Source organism: Raphanus sativus, chromosome 5, assembly GCF_000801105.2.
Source record: "Raphanus sativus cultivar WK10039 chromosome 5, ASM80110v3, whole genome shotgun sequence".
NCBI classification, from domain to species: Eukaryota; Viridiplantae; Streptophyta; class Magnoliopsida; order Brassicales; family Brassicaceae; genus Raphanus; species Raphanus sativus.
Window position 1 is genome coordinate 7,473,942 of NC_079515.1, and position 12,566 is coordinate 7,486,507.

At 33.0% G+C, this 12,566-nt stretch overlaps 2 protein-coding genes and 2 pseudogenes across 2 annotated transcripts; all 4 read left to right on the plus strand.

The window, feature by feature from the left end:
- The first annotated feature begins 228 nt into the window (after positions 1-228).
- On the plus strand, positions 229-1,869 carry LOC108858086 (putative F-box/LRR-repeat protein At3g18150; annotated as a pseudogene).
- A 1,764-nt stretch (positions 1,870-3,633) lies between these two features.
- Positions 3,634-5,577, plus strand: LOC108857699 (pre-mRNA-splicing factor SPF27 homolog). Its single transcript, XM_018631710.2, has 6 exons — positions 3,634-3,926; positions 4,152-4,330; positions 4,456-4,539; positions 4,898-4,967; positions 5,070-5,203; positions 5,294-5,577. The coding sequence occupies exons 1-6, from the start codon at positions 3,687-3,689 to the stop codon at positions 5,346-5,348; spliced, it is 762 nt and encodes a 253-aa protein (XP_018487212.2). The 5' UTR covers positions 3,634-3,686; the 3' UTR covers positions 5,349-5,577.
- A 135-nt stretch (positions 5,578-5,712) lies between these two features.
- Positions 5,713-6,251, plus strand: LOC130512660 (defensin-like protein 229). Its single transcript, XM_057010867.1, has 2 exons — positions 5,713-5,847; positions 5,962-6,251. The coding sequence occupies exons 1-2, from the start codon at positions 5,781-5,783 to the stop codon at positions 6,150-6,152; spliced, it is 258 nt and encodes an 85-aa protein (XP_056866847.1). The 5' UTR covers positions 5,713-5,780; the 3' UTR covers positions 6,153-6,251.
- Positions 6,252-8,915: 2,664 nt separating this feature from the next.
- LOC130495035 (defensin-like protein 229) lies at positions 8,916-9,290 on the plus strand (annotated as a pseudogene).
- Positions 9,291-12,566: the final 3,276 nt, after the last annotated feature.

Below are 12,566 nucleotides of genomic sequence, written 5' to 3' on the forward strand. Positions count from 1 at the left end.
GCTATTGCAGTTATTCGGTCATAATACTTTGGACTAGCTGTAGCAAAATTTTCACATGAAATTATTCGTAACACCAGCGGATGAAAATGGCCACTAACACAATAGCTTATTTGAAGCCCATTATATTTTTGGCATAAATATTTGTAAGGGTTGAGAAAGAGGAAATTATATAACGTTTTTCTGGAGTCCTATATATATAAAATCTGTGCCCTAAGAATACACGTCGCAAGTGAAGATGGCCCACAACAGGAAGATCAAAAGAGCTGTAGACAGGATCAGCAATTTACCAGATGAGATACTCCAACACATACTCTGCTTTATACCTATCGATTTGGCCATCACAACATCCATCTTGTCTAGACGATGGAGGCTTGTATGGTGCGAGATACCTTCTCTCTCCATAGATGTTGATACACTGACAGCAGCTTCGGTAAACAAAACCCTAACTCGCTACACAGCTCTCAAGACAAAGAGTTTTAACCTCACTATAACACCCTATACTCAGAACATATCATACATCGACAGGTTAATCAAGTTCGCCATGTCACATAACGTTGAGAATCTGTCCCTGGATTTCTTTCGTTATTATTGTGAATATAAGCTTCCTGATTTCTTTTGCAACACTTCTTCTGTCAAGCATCTCAACATTAATTTAGGATTTTCTCATATGATTGTTCCCGAATGCACTGTCTTCTGGACATCCTTGCAGAACTTATCCTTGAGTTGTTGTAGATTCTCTGATGAATCCATGGCTAAGACTCTATCTGGTTGTCCGGTCCTTGAAAACTTAACATTGTATAACTGCTATGAACTAAAGGTTCTTGATCTTAGCAAAATCCCTACGTCTGAGAAGATTAGATGTAAAGCTTACCGTGCCGCCGGCTTCGGGGTTAACGAAAATTGTGGCACCACACATCCACTGTCTCAGATTGTTAAACTCTGAGTCATCGTCACCTACTTTGGTTGATGTAGATTCTTTAACCGAAGCTAAACTGGAAATTTTCTTCTCGGTGAACCGTTACTTGACGTTCAGATTCTTTAACCAAGTCATGGTGCTCAACATGCTAGAAAGGTTACAGAACGCAGAGAAGCTCACGTTTGGGGGAAACTTTATTCAGGTATTAAAAGTTTTGAATTGGCTCATATTTTATAGGTTTGATTAATAGAGGTTTGCAATAGTCTATTATGTCATAAGCTCGTTACTAATTAATCAATATTCACTATCTCTTTGGTTCGTTCTATTAGATTTTATCTCTTGTTGAGATTCGTGGTGTTCCTTTTCCAATGTTCAAAGTCAAATCATTGACTCTTGATACAAAGATCTCTCAATATGCTATTCCTGGTATCGAAAGACTGTTACAAAACTCTCCTGATTTAGAGAAGCTAACAGTACGTGCAAGGAATTTCAGCACATTACTGGTAATATTCATCGTCAACCTCCTTTTCTACCTATTATTGAGTTCAAATATATCCAACAACTGATTTTGTATATATATTTTTTTCTATTGTACAGGAGAAGCATCTTGACAAATACTTGAAAATAAAAGGCTTTAATCTGAACACATGCTGGAGATCAAAAGATGGAGCCTCTTGGAACAAGTGTGTGTATGTAAACTCAAAGCATGTGGCTTCATTAGTGGAACTTGTGCTTAAGAACACAAAGAAACTAGACAAGATGGTCGTGTTGTTGGATGAACATTACCTTAAGTTTAAAATTAAAGACGTGGTTCCAATACGTCCTCGCAACAAAAATGTCAACGTTGTGCTCTCCACTACCACGTTGATGGCATTAGAGAAGTGGTGAAATGAAATCATAGGGGTTGACGTCTTGAGTTTTATTGAAAGTTTGCTTTTACTTTCTGTTTCTAATAACTGTTGTACTTATTTAAAACATGTTACATCGAGTCGATTGAAACACACAGTAGAAGAAGATTTTGGTTTGTTCAAACAAAATATTTAGTCCATATATAAGTGGAGTTCTTTAGAGTATATTAAACCTCATGCGAATCAGTTCTCCAATATTAACCTGGGATTATAATTTTTTTTTTTGATCAAACTACATTTCATTACTTGATAAAGAGTTTACACTCTATTAGAGAAGGAGAGGTTAAGAGAGGCTAGAGCTGATTTTGCCACACAATCAGCATCACCATTACATAACCGAGGAATATAAGAAAACATGATAACTTCAAAAGACCAGCTGAAATGATAGATATCAAACAATATGCCAAACAGTTCTGGTCGAGATTCCTTGGCTTTCAACATGTTTAAGCACTTGGGAATTGGAGAGAACTATCAGCGATCCGACGTGCTGCGGTTATGACTGCGTCTTCATCAAATGTCTGATCCCTGGGATAATAGTTTTATAACTACAAACAAACATTGTTTTATAGTTCAATAAACAGAGGCTACCTTCCGAAAACGATCACTATATTAAAGGGTACATTCCATTATCAAAACTCTCTCCCTTTGTTTGTCATCCTCGAATGTTGATTCTTTGGTAGCATTGTATAATGTGTAAGGAAACCTAATGATGCGTGTTTGATGTGCTAACCACAAGACTCTTGAGAAACTATGATCAGGATTCTTGATGTGTTTATGAGCACCGGAAGTTCACATCACTTGGTAGATTATATAATGATGGCACAAGATACAACAATGCTTTCGAGAAACACCACCACCACCACTAATGTTTCCTCTCCAGATGCAACTGCCACCAAGTTTCATCAGCTCATAACCGAGACAAGGGAAGTACTCACTTATATACACTCTTGTCATCATATAAAAGATTACTTGGTCTCCTTGCCTTGTTGTAGCACCGAGTTCACAAATGTTGCAGAGATCTCGCTAAAGTCTTGTACAATACTAAGAGTTAAGTAGAGGGGATGGAGAAGCAGCCCGGTTTGGCAACGGGTATGCAACTGGCGAAGCTCTTACCACAGATTGAGAAGACGGTACCAGAGATTTCAGATGTACCGGACAGGAAACGGTTCTTGCAACTCATCCGGAATTGCCTGAAGTTCAACTCTTTTATACTCAAATATGCCACAATAGTCGAAAAATTGCGAAATCCATTTACTTTGTTTTTTTTATCAGAAAAATTATTTCAACATAGTAAAAATAAAACATCTCTAGAACAATTGTTCCATATGTATCAAATCATTTGATATTGCCACAAAGATATACGTAAAGGAAACATTGGCAAAATAACATGAACATATTTTTAATTTGTAAATTACCTCAATTCCTAGTCTAAAAAAATCTCAAAAATAAAAATATTAAAATATAAAACTAATTAAATCTATTAAAATATTAAATTGAATTTTTATGTTTAAATTTTTTAAAAATATATTAAAATATAAATACTAATTAAATCTCCTAAATATTAAATTGAATTTTATGTTTAAAATTAAATTTAATATATTTACGCAATAATTTAATTTTCGTAAATTATGAATATTAAATTTATAATCTCGAATTTTTATTAATTAAACTTGTTTGTCTGCTGTAAAAAAAAATTCTTAAATAACTGTTAATAACTTTATGTTACTGTGGCGGGCCCTGAGGCCCAATGAAATCGGGTCGGGTCAGCGGAGAGCCGGTGAGTACAATATTTCTTTTTTTCTTCAATTTGTTCTTCTACTCCCTCTCTCTCTATACTTTCTGGCTTTGCAATAGAGACGGTAATGGCGACGAACAATGGGGACGTTCTGATGCTGGAAGCGGCGCCGGTGGCTACGAAACCCTGGGCAAGCGCGGCTAACGCAGAAGTCATCGACGCGCTTCCTTATATAGACGATGACTACGGCAATCCACTGATTAAAGCCGAGGTGGACCGCTTGGTGGAGGAAGAGATGCGTCGGAGCTCAAGGAAGCCCGCCGACTTCCTCAAGGATCTCCCTCCTCTTCCAAAGTTCGATTTCGAGGTCAATTTCACTCTGAATCCTTATATATCGATTTGCTTGTTAGGAGTTAGGGTTTATAGCGTATTGGTTGAAACTTTCGTGAGAGCTCAATTCGTTTTTCGCTTTTTTTAGGGGTTTTTGCTTCTTCGTGGAGTTTACAATTTGTTAGGGTTCTTGCTCACGAGTGTTTTAGTTTAATTGTCTTATGTGTTTGTTTGTTGTTGTTTTTTTTTAAACGAATATCAGAACTGTCCAGTCCTCGGCAAAGAGTATGAGCGTGTTCGAGCTGGGAAGCCACCAGTGCGGATCGATTTCGAGTCCCGTTACAAGCATGAATTGCCGCCTGCTAATAAGAAAAATGATGATGCTGCCTGGAAGCAGCATCTTCACAAGACTCAACGGTCATTGCAACAGAAGATGATCGAGTAAGTAAGCACACATTACTAATCAATGCGTCTAATGTGTGATCTCCACCCATTCTGACAAGTTGTTACATGCTGCACTCCTCTCTCTCTCTTAAAATCGTGGATTTTGTTTTTTTAATTCACAGGCTAGAGAATTTGGAAATGATGTCAAAACATGGCCCTGAGCTTTGGAGACAGAACAATCATCGGCTAGATGTATTCTTGACCAGGTTTGTTTTCAGATATATATGTGTAAAGCAGCATTAATTGAATTTTCATTCGTTACATTGTAACTTTTGTGTGATTAAAAATGTTCAAGCTCTTTAGTTGATGGGCTGTATTTAAGCCTTGTTGATAACTTCGTTGTCGATTTCATTTGCTTAAAATTCTTCTTTAGCTTTGCACATGAGACTTGCTTTGTGTTTCTTCTTCTTGTGCTCTCTGTGTGAGAGCTTCTTCTTTCTTATGAAACATAAGAAACTATTCGTGCTCTTGGGACATCACTCTTTTTCTCTTACATAATTACTTGCTTTGGACTTGAACACACCGAAATTGATCTCGACACTCTACTTGGTCTCTGTTTTCCAGAATGCAAAGACTAGCTCAGGAGCAGAACGAGGAGATCGAGAAAGTTAATCGTGAAAGGAAGTATCATCAGGTGATTATACTTTTCAAGTATTTTTTAAAAAATATATCTTCTTTGCAGTCTTCTTTTTAGTTTACGGGGTAATCTGAAACTTTTTGTGTGTGGACATATCAGCAAACCACAGCGTACGAGCTCAACGCTCTATCTCAAGAATGGAGACAGCTCTGTGTCAAGAACATGGAGATTCAGTCTGCGTGTGCTGTGCTTGAGACACAAATCGATTCCTTGAAAAGGGAAGCTGCTGAAAGGTGAAGAAAGTTTTGTTATTACCTCTTCTTGCATTACTCAGGGGTTGCATTGTAAGCACAAAACTAAAAACTCTTGTGGTTGAGTTTCAGGGGATGGAACTTAGAAGAGAAATTAGAGTGTGTCAAACCGCTTCAATCGCAGTGAGGCAACCGCCTGTGCTTGCGTTTACTGATTTACTTAAAGCCTATATGAATCCATCTATCATGTCTCCGCTATATTTTTGAATGTTTTGTTTTCTCAAATACTATTTATAGTTAAGCGAATGATTTTATCAGAAACATAATTACAGTTTTAGGTCAATGATTGTTTCTGTTTATGTAGTAAACATTTTAGAATTGTTTTATTTTATTTTTTAAACATGTTTATTACATTCTTTTTTCATCTTCATATTTTTTTTCCTAAGTTCTCTCTGAAACCATACAAGTAAATGTTCCTCCTAGTTTAGTGTAAACATCTATTTTTAACGTGTGTTTTTATCTATAAAGAAAACTAGCATGCATGTATGTTTATTACAAAAGCCAAACAATCAAGTTCCTACACGTAACAAAGAGTATATATTTTTGTTTTTGTTGAATCATGAAGTCTACTACATTGATCATGGTTTTCTGTATTCTCGTGTTCTTCATTCTCAACAATGTGAATGGTGCGTGATATGTTATTTTTTCTTTTGATTCTGACTAGTTATTCACGACACAACGAAAAAGATCTGATATACAATATAACATTTTCTTTTTATATTGGTGATACAAAATAATAGAGGTGAATGCGAAGGTGTGCATAAAATCACAAGACTTCGAACAGAACTGTGGCTGGGATGGAAACAAGACTTGCATAAGAGGATTTAATAAAATTAATAAGTTCCCTATTTCTTGCGAGTGTACCCATAAAAACCCTACCGTGAGCAGCAAACGTACCTGCAAATGTAAATTTCCAAAGTCTCCCTGCTAAGATTTCATGTAGTTTTATATAAACCAGTATCTCTTTGTTACTATACGTATACAAGAATTGAATACACGTATAAGTCGTTGTATTAACATGGCAGATAAAGTTAGCAGGGCTCTCGTTTAATAATGTATTTTTAAATGTCTTTTGTTACTTTTATCTCTATGTAAAATCAGCAGAGTTATAATCTAAAAGCATGTTTATTGGAGTTTCTTAGTGTAATATTCTTAGCAAAATATAAGAATATGTCTCTTAACTTTTAACACGAAAAGTTAAGAATTGGTTATTAAATATCTTGTAAAAAAGTCGATTCTTAGCTTTTCTAATTAAAAATTAAGAAACGGGTTCTTATATTCTGCTAAGAACCCCACATTAAAAAACCTCAATAAACATACTCTTAATACAAGTCCAGTTCAGTTATTTCGATGAAACCCTTATATATGCACTCAATATTCTTTCATAACTAGAACACTCCTTATGGAACAAATTTTGGATTGTTGGTAATACTATACTCAAAAGCCCCATTCATTTATTTTAAATTTATGGGTTGGGTTTGAATCCTTCTGAATTTGATTCAGATCGTCATCTATTCAATATCAGAAATCATCTAAAAATCCATAAAATTACTAAAGTATTTAATTACTCAAAAAACTAGTAAAACTGCACAAACTACCAAAAAGTATCTTCTGAAAGTTTTTTGTAACCCAAAATTTGATTAATTTGGACACTTGAGAGTATCCTTGTAGAGTGATAGTTTTTATAAAGATTTTTTTGGTTATTTCGTCACTTTTAGGTAGTTTATGTAGTTTTATTAGATTTTTTTAGTAACTGTAATACTTTTGAATACTTTCCGATTAATTATGTTTAATTAATTTTGATTTTCAAATACTACTTTGTATTTTGGTTAGAACTTAATAATATCTGATATTCAAAACTATCTACTCTTAGGAAATTTCTAAATGCATTTCATGTATCTATCTTATTAAAACATAAGTACACATATAGAATACCCTTAATTTTCAGTGTTATTTACAATTGCATGCCACTGAGAATTAAATTGAATTTCCTATTTTAATGCTTGTCTTTTTCAGTTATATTAATGTGTTTCTTTTTCTTTCCTATTTTAATATTTGTCTTTTTCAGTTAGATTAATGTGTGTTTTTTCTTTCCTAGTTTAATGTTTGTCTTTTTAATTAGATTAATGTATTTTGTTTTTTATTCTTCAACAATTAATGATATTTTGAAGTTGTCTTTTTTTGTCAACTTAAAGTTGTCTAAACTATTTGAAAATATAAAAGATAGTCAAAAGTAAACATATAAAGTACAAAAACAATAATCAAACACCAAAAATATTTAAAATATATATTTATTTTCCATCCAAATATTGAAGTTCAACCTGTTTTTAATTTTTAATTTAGGTATTTTGGCTTACATTACTCAAATTTATATGTTTTGAGAAATTTAAAGTATATATAAATTTTGAAAATTTTAAAACAATTCAAACGGGTTATCCGTATCCGAACCGAACCCGCAAATACCCGAATCAAACCGAAACCAAAATTTATAAGTATTTGAATGTTGTTGTCTTGCTGAAATCTTTAAACTCGGGAATCTCAAACCCAAATAGATTTTAACCGAATCAGTGGGTATCTAAATACACATCCCTAAAATAGTTAATTTAAAATGATCAAGTATTATAAATACATCATTTAGTATAAATAAATAAAAACTAAAACAGAAAATTAATACCCGTGCGATCGCACGGGTCAATATCTAGTTTTTACATTAAAATAGAGTAAAAGAGAATATGAGATAAAAATACTCCAATACAATTCTATTTTCGCTGCATAATAGAGTTTACTTCATTTATAGAATATAGAATGAGAAATAGAGAGTTTAATTTTACTTTATATTCTATTTTACTTTATTTTGGATGAAAAAAAGTTTTATATTGGAGATGTTTTTGAACCACATTTGGATTCTGGTTTAATGACATACCTGACTATAACTTTAAGATTCTTGTGGCACATGCCTCGGGTTGTTTGAGGGATATGAACATATTACAAGGCCACATCGTTCGAGCTCAACGCTCTATCTCAAGAGTGGAGACAGCTCTGTGTCAAAAATATGGAGATTCAGTTTGTGTGTGCTGTGCTTGACACAAATCATTTCGTTGAAATGGGAAGCTGCTGGAAAGGTGAAGAAAATTTTGTTATTACCTCTTTGTATCACTCAAGGGTTGTATACGTACAAAACTAAAACTCTTGTGAATGGGCTTCAGTCGCAGTAAGGCAACCGCCCGTGCTTGAATCATTGCATTTACTGATTTATATAAGCATGTCTGTTCTATGAATCCATATTAGTTTCGTCCCAAACATCATTCAATCATGTGATCTCTAAGCTTTGCCTAGTGTGTTTTTCCAGTTGAGCTAACGACACTTAGTGAATACTATTTATCGTATTAGAGAAAACTTCTTTACAAACATACAGTCTTAGGTGAATGAGTGTTTTATGTATATGTTATAACATTCGAGAATTGTTTATTTTTATTAAACATCCTCACATCCTCGCATTTTTTTTCTTCCTAAGTTCTCTCTGAAACCACATTTCTCAACGTATATAACTAAACGTTCCTCCTAATTTAGTGCAAATATCTATTTTTTAACATGTGCAATTATCTTTAAAGACACTAGCATACATGTATGTTTATTACAATAGTTCCTGCATGCAACAGAGAGAATATTTGTTCTTAATCATTTTTATTGCATCATGAAGTCTAACACATTGATCATGGTTTCTTGTGTTTTCATGTTCTTCATTCTCAACCATGTGAAAGGTACGTCATATGTTAATTTTCTTTTAGTTTTGACTAGTTAATCACGCACAATCAATTTCTCATTGCATTTTATTATTTACAACTTATCACTTTTTGATGTTTCTGATAAAAAATATATATAAGTGAACGGGAAGGTGTGCACAAGAAGACAAGTCTTCGAAAAGAATTGTGGTGAGAATGGAACCAGGACTTGCATAAGAGGATTTAATGAAATTAAAAAGTACCCCTTTTCTTGCGAGTGTGGCCTTGAAGTACCAACCGAAAGCAGACGTGTCTGCGTATGTAAATTTCCAAAGTCTCCCTGTTAAGATTACATATAGTTTAATAACTAGCATCTCTTTGTTACTATGCATAAGAGAAATAAATACATGTAAAAGGTCGTTGAATTTACATGGCAGTTAAAGTTAATCTTGTTGGTTTAGTGTACTTTGAAATAAATTTGTTTTATTACTTTTATTTCCATGTAGAATCAATGAAGTTATAATTTAGTAAGTTCGATTATCTCGATGAATACTTCAGATGTCTACTTAATATTCCTATTATAATTTTGAGATTCTTGAAGTTGTGAGTCGTGCCTCGCGTTGTCGATCTGAGGCCACTGCCTTGGGGCTTTTTTGTTTGATCCTTGTTAACAAGATCAATTTCGTGGCCAACATTAAAACTCTACCATCTACTAATCTTTTATTTTGTTTTAGTTCTATTTTATGAATTTTAACAAATTACTGGCTGTATTTTTGAAATATACTGGCTTTTGTATGAGTTTCAGTGGAGGTTACTAGAAATTAATTTGAAGTGTCCATAATTCTATCTAGGGTGTCCATAACTTTAAAAATCTTTTTTTCCCTATAAAAATCATTACAGGTTATATAACACCAGATGTTTGTCAGAAACAAACATGTAAGTCTAAAACCAACAGTGATTTTCCTATCATTTCTTTATGTGATTATGATACCATGTAAAAAATCTCATAAACAAAGACTATATTATGAATGGTAATAAAGTTCTTGGTGGTCTTTTCTTATTGTTAAGACATACCATGTCGTATCTTGACATATTGTATATTCTGATATGTCAAAATACGACCAAACTTTAAAAGATGTCTTTCATATCGTATATTCTGACATATTGTATTTTTCATGGTAAATGAAAGATCTGGTCAGCTGTGAATTGTTGTTCGACTAGAGCGATTGTGTTGTTAAGTGTGTGTGACACTTTTTACTTTGTTGGTAATAGATACAAAACCAAACACTTCTAGTATAATCATCAACTAATGTGAGAAAATATCTTGCACCATAGTGAGATTGAATTCGATAAGGTCTTCATAAATCACGGTGAATTAATTCAAATGGAACTGAAGTTTTATTAGAACTTGTAGGGAAAATACTTTGAGTTTGCTTAGGGCTTACATAAGTTTCCTACACTTTATTTTGCAACTCCTTATTATTAGAAAAATCAGAAATAGACAGCGAATCTAAAATCTTTGATGAAGGATGTCCTAGAAGTTGATGTCAAACATCTCTAGATACTGAATCAGCTCGCTGCACAGCTCCATCAAATTCCATCCCCCTCAGAAAGTATGTGTTGGATATCTTCAAGGAAACCGGTCTCTTAGGTGAAAAACCATATGCATTCCCGATTGATCAGAATCATCAGCTAGCTCTTGTTCAAAGTGATCTTCTTACTGATGTCGCTAGGTACAGAAGGTTAGTAGGAAAGCTTATTTATCTGAGTAACATGCGTCCAGATCTCTCGTATGCGATTTATATTCTGTCGCAATTCATGCACAAACCGTGATAAGGTCATTGGGATGCTGCAATCAGGACAGTCTGTTATCTAAAAGGTACTGCTGGTTAGGGCATTATGCTTCAAGCACACACTGTTCTGAATATAGGGTTAATGCATTAGGAAGTCTAGAGTTTGAAACTTTTATTGATAAGTTGGACATTTTTAATCTCCATGTTCCAGCTTGAAGAGGGAGTGTTACGATATCGTACCGCATCGTATCTTGACATATATATTCTGATATATTGTATATATTTCATACTGCCTTCGTCGATACCTTCCTTGTATGTAGGAAGCTAGGTTACATAACGTGGACTATATAAACAGGTCCATTGACCTAAGAGTAAATACAGCAGCTGTTCTTATTGGATAACGAAACTACAGCAGCTAAATGCACATTAATTGTAGAAGCCTTCAGCGTTGTTTTGTAACGAGAACAAAAGTTACATTAATTGATGGTTAACACAATCACATTAAACAAATCATACGTCTGCCGTCTTTGAAGATTAAATTACTTTGAAAAGAAAATAATTAATATATGAAGTTCTGTATCTTGCATGTGTAATCGAAAATCGTCCCCCACGTTTTTGTTTGTGGCGTTGCCGCTAAACATATATATGAACTTAATAGCATTTGAACTTTTAGATAAATAACTATCTGTAGGCCTAAAACTTTATATATAACTATTTGGTTTTATAAATATCTAATTATCTGTTGTAGTTTCTCATTAAATTTTCAACTTCCAAATAATTTGATATATGCATGCTATTCTTCAGAATTTGTAAAATGTTAAGACAGTTATTGTATAAATAATGATTCAGAAAGTTATATGTGGATCGTTTGATTCAGAATTGTTTTTTTTTTATTTTATACCAAATTTATCATAAAACATAACTTAGCAATCTGCTAACCTATTACACTACCCATAATTTAAATAACAAACGTATATTGGAACTGGAAGATGCACACGTACATCGTCATGCGACCCACCATATAGGTAGGCTATAAGACACGGAACTTGTTAGAATGTCTCTTTCTTCCTTAACAACTCGCTTATATTGCTATTATTATTATTAATTTATTGTTTATTTTAATCACCACCTAACTAATGAAGAAAAAATCCATATTTTGCTTAACAAATTTAGATTGGGTGTTGAGTTAATCACCGCACGTTTTGGATTATATCTATGTTTTCTGTTATATTATCAAGTCAAGTCTTGCAGATTTCAGTAATAAGACTCAAGTTATAGCCAAAAGTTATGAATAGAAGTAGCCATTGTTGGCAGACGTCTAATATTAGGAGCAAATGGAATGGTCGAATAAGATTCAAAAATAAAAAATTATTTAATAATTTAAAAAATAAATATATAATTTATGGATTAAAATTTTAAAATTTTAGATATATTGTTAAATTTATAATTTATAATTTATAATTTTAAAAGATGTAAAATATATATAAATAGAAGTACAAATTTTAAAAACTATTTTGCCGTTAATATTTTTCTTGAACAAGGTCAGAGGGTACTGATTAGTGAGAGAAAATGCAACAATGTGCAACAATGTCCATAGGTTTTTTTTTTAAGAAAAGGTTATTAGGTTTAATTGAGTGACGGTGATACCATTTCACAATTAGATGAATCACATGGACATCCGCAAATGTCATTAAAGTCATATCCATTTCTATTATTTTCATCATGATCTGTTGATATTATTAATTAATTAGGTAAATTTAATTTAATAATCATGGTTAGTTAAAACAAAATTTGTCAGTTACTTGGTAAATTTAAAATCGAATCAGTCCA

Coding starts and splice junctions, on each gene's coding strand:
- LOC108857699 (XM_018631710.2), top strand. CDS start 3,687: ATGGCGACGAACAATGGGGACGTTCTGATGCTGGAAGCGGCGCCGGTG. Junction 4,331..4,455: donor TTGCAACAGAAGATGATCGA/GTAAGTAAGCAC, acceptor TTTAATTCACAG/GCTAGAGAATTTGGAAATGA. Junction 4,968..5,069: donor GTGAAAGGAAGTATCATCAG/GTGATTATACTT, acceptor TGGACATATCAG/CAAACCACAGCGTACGAGCT.
- LOC130512660 (XM_057010867.1), top strand. CDS start 5,781: ATGAAGTCTACTACATTGATCATGGTTTTCTGTATTCTCGTGTTCTTC. Junction 5,848..5,961: donor CATTCTCAACAATGTGAATG/GTGCGTGATATG, acceptor ACAAAATAATAG/AGGTGAATGCGAAGGTGTGC.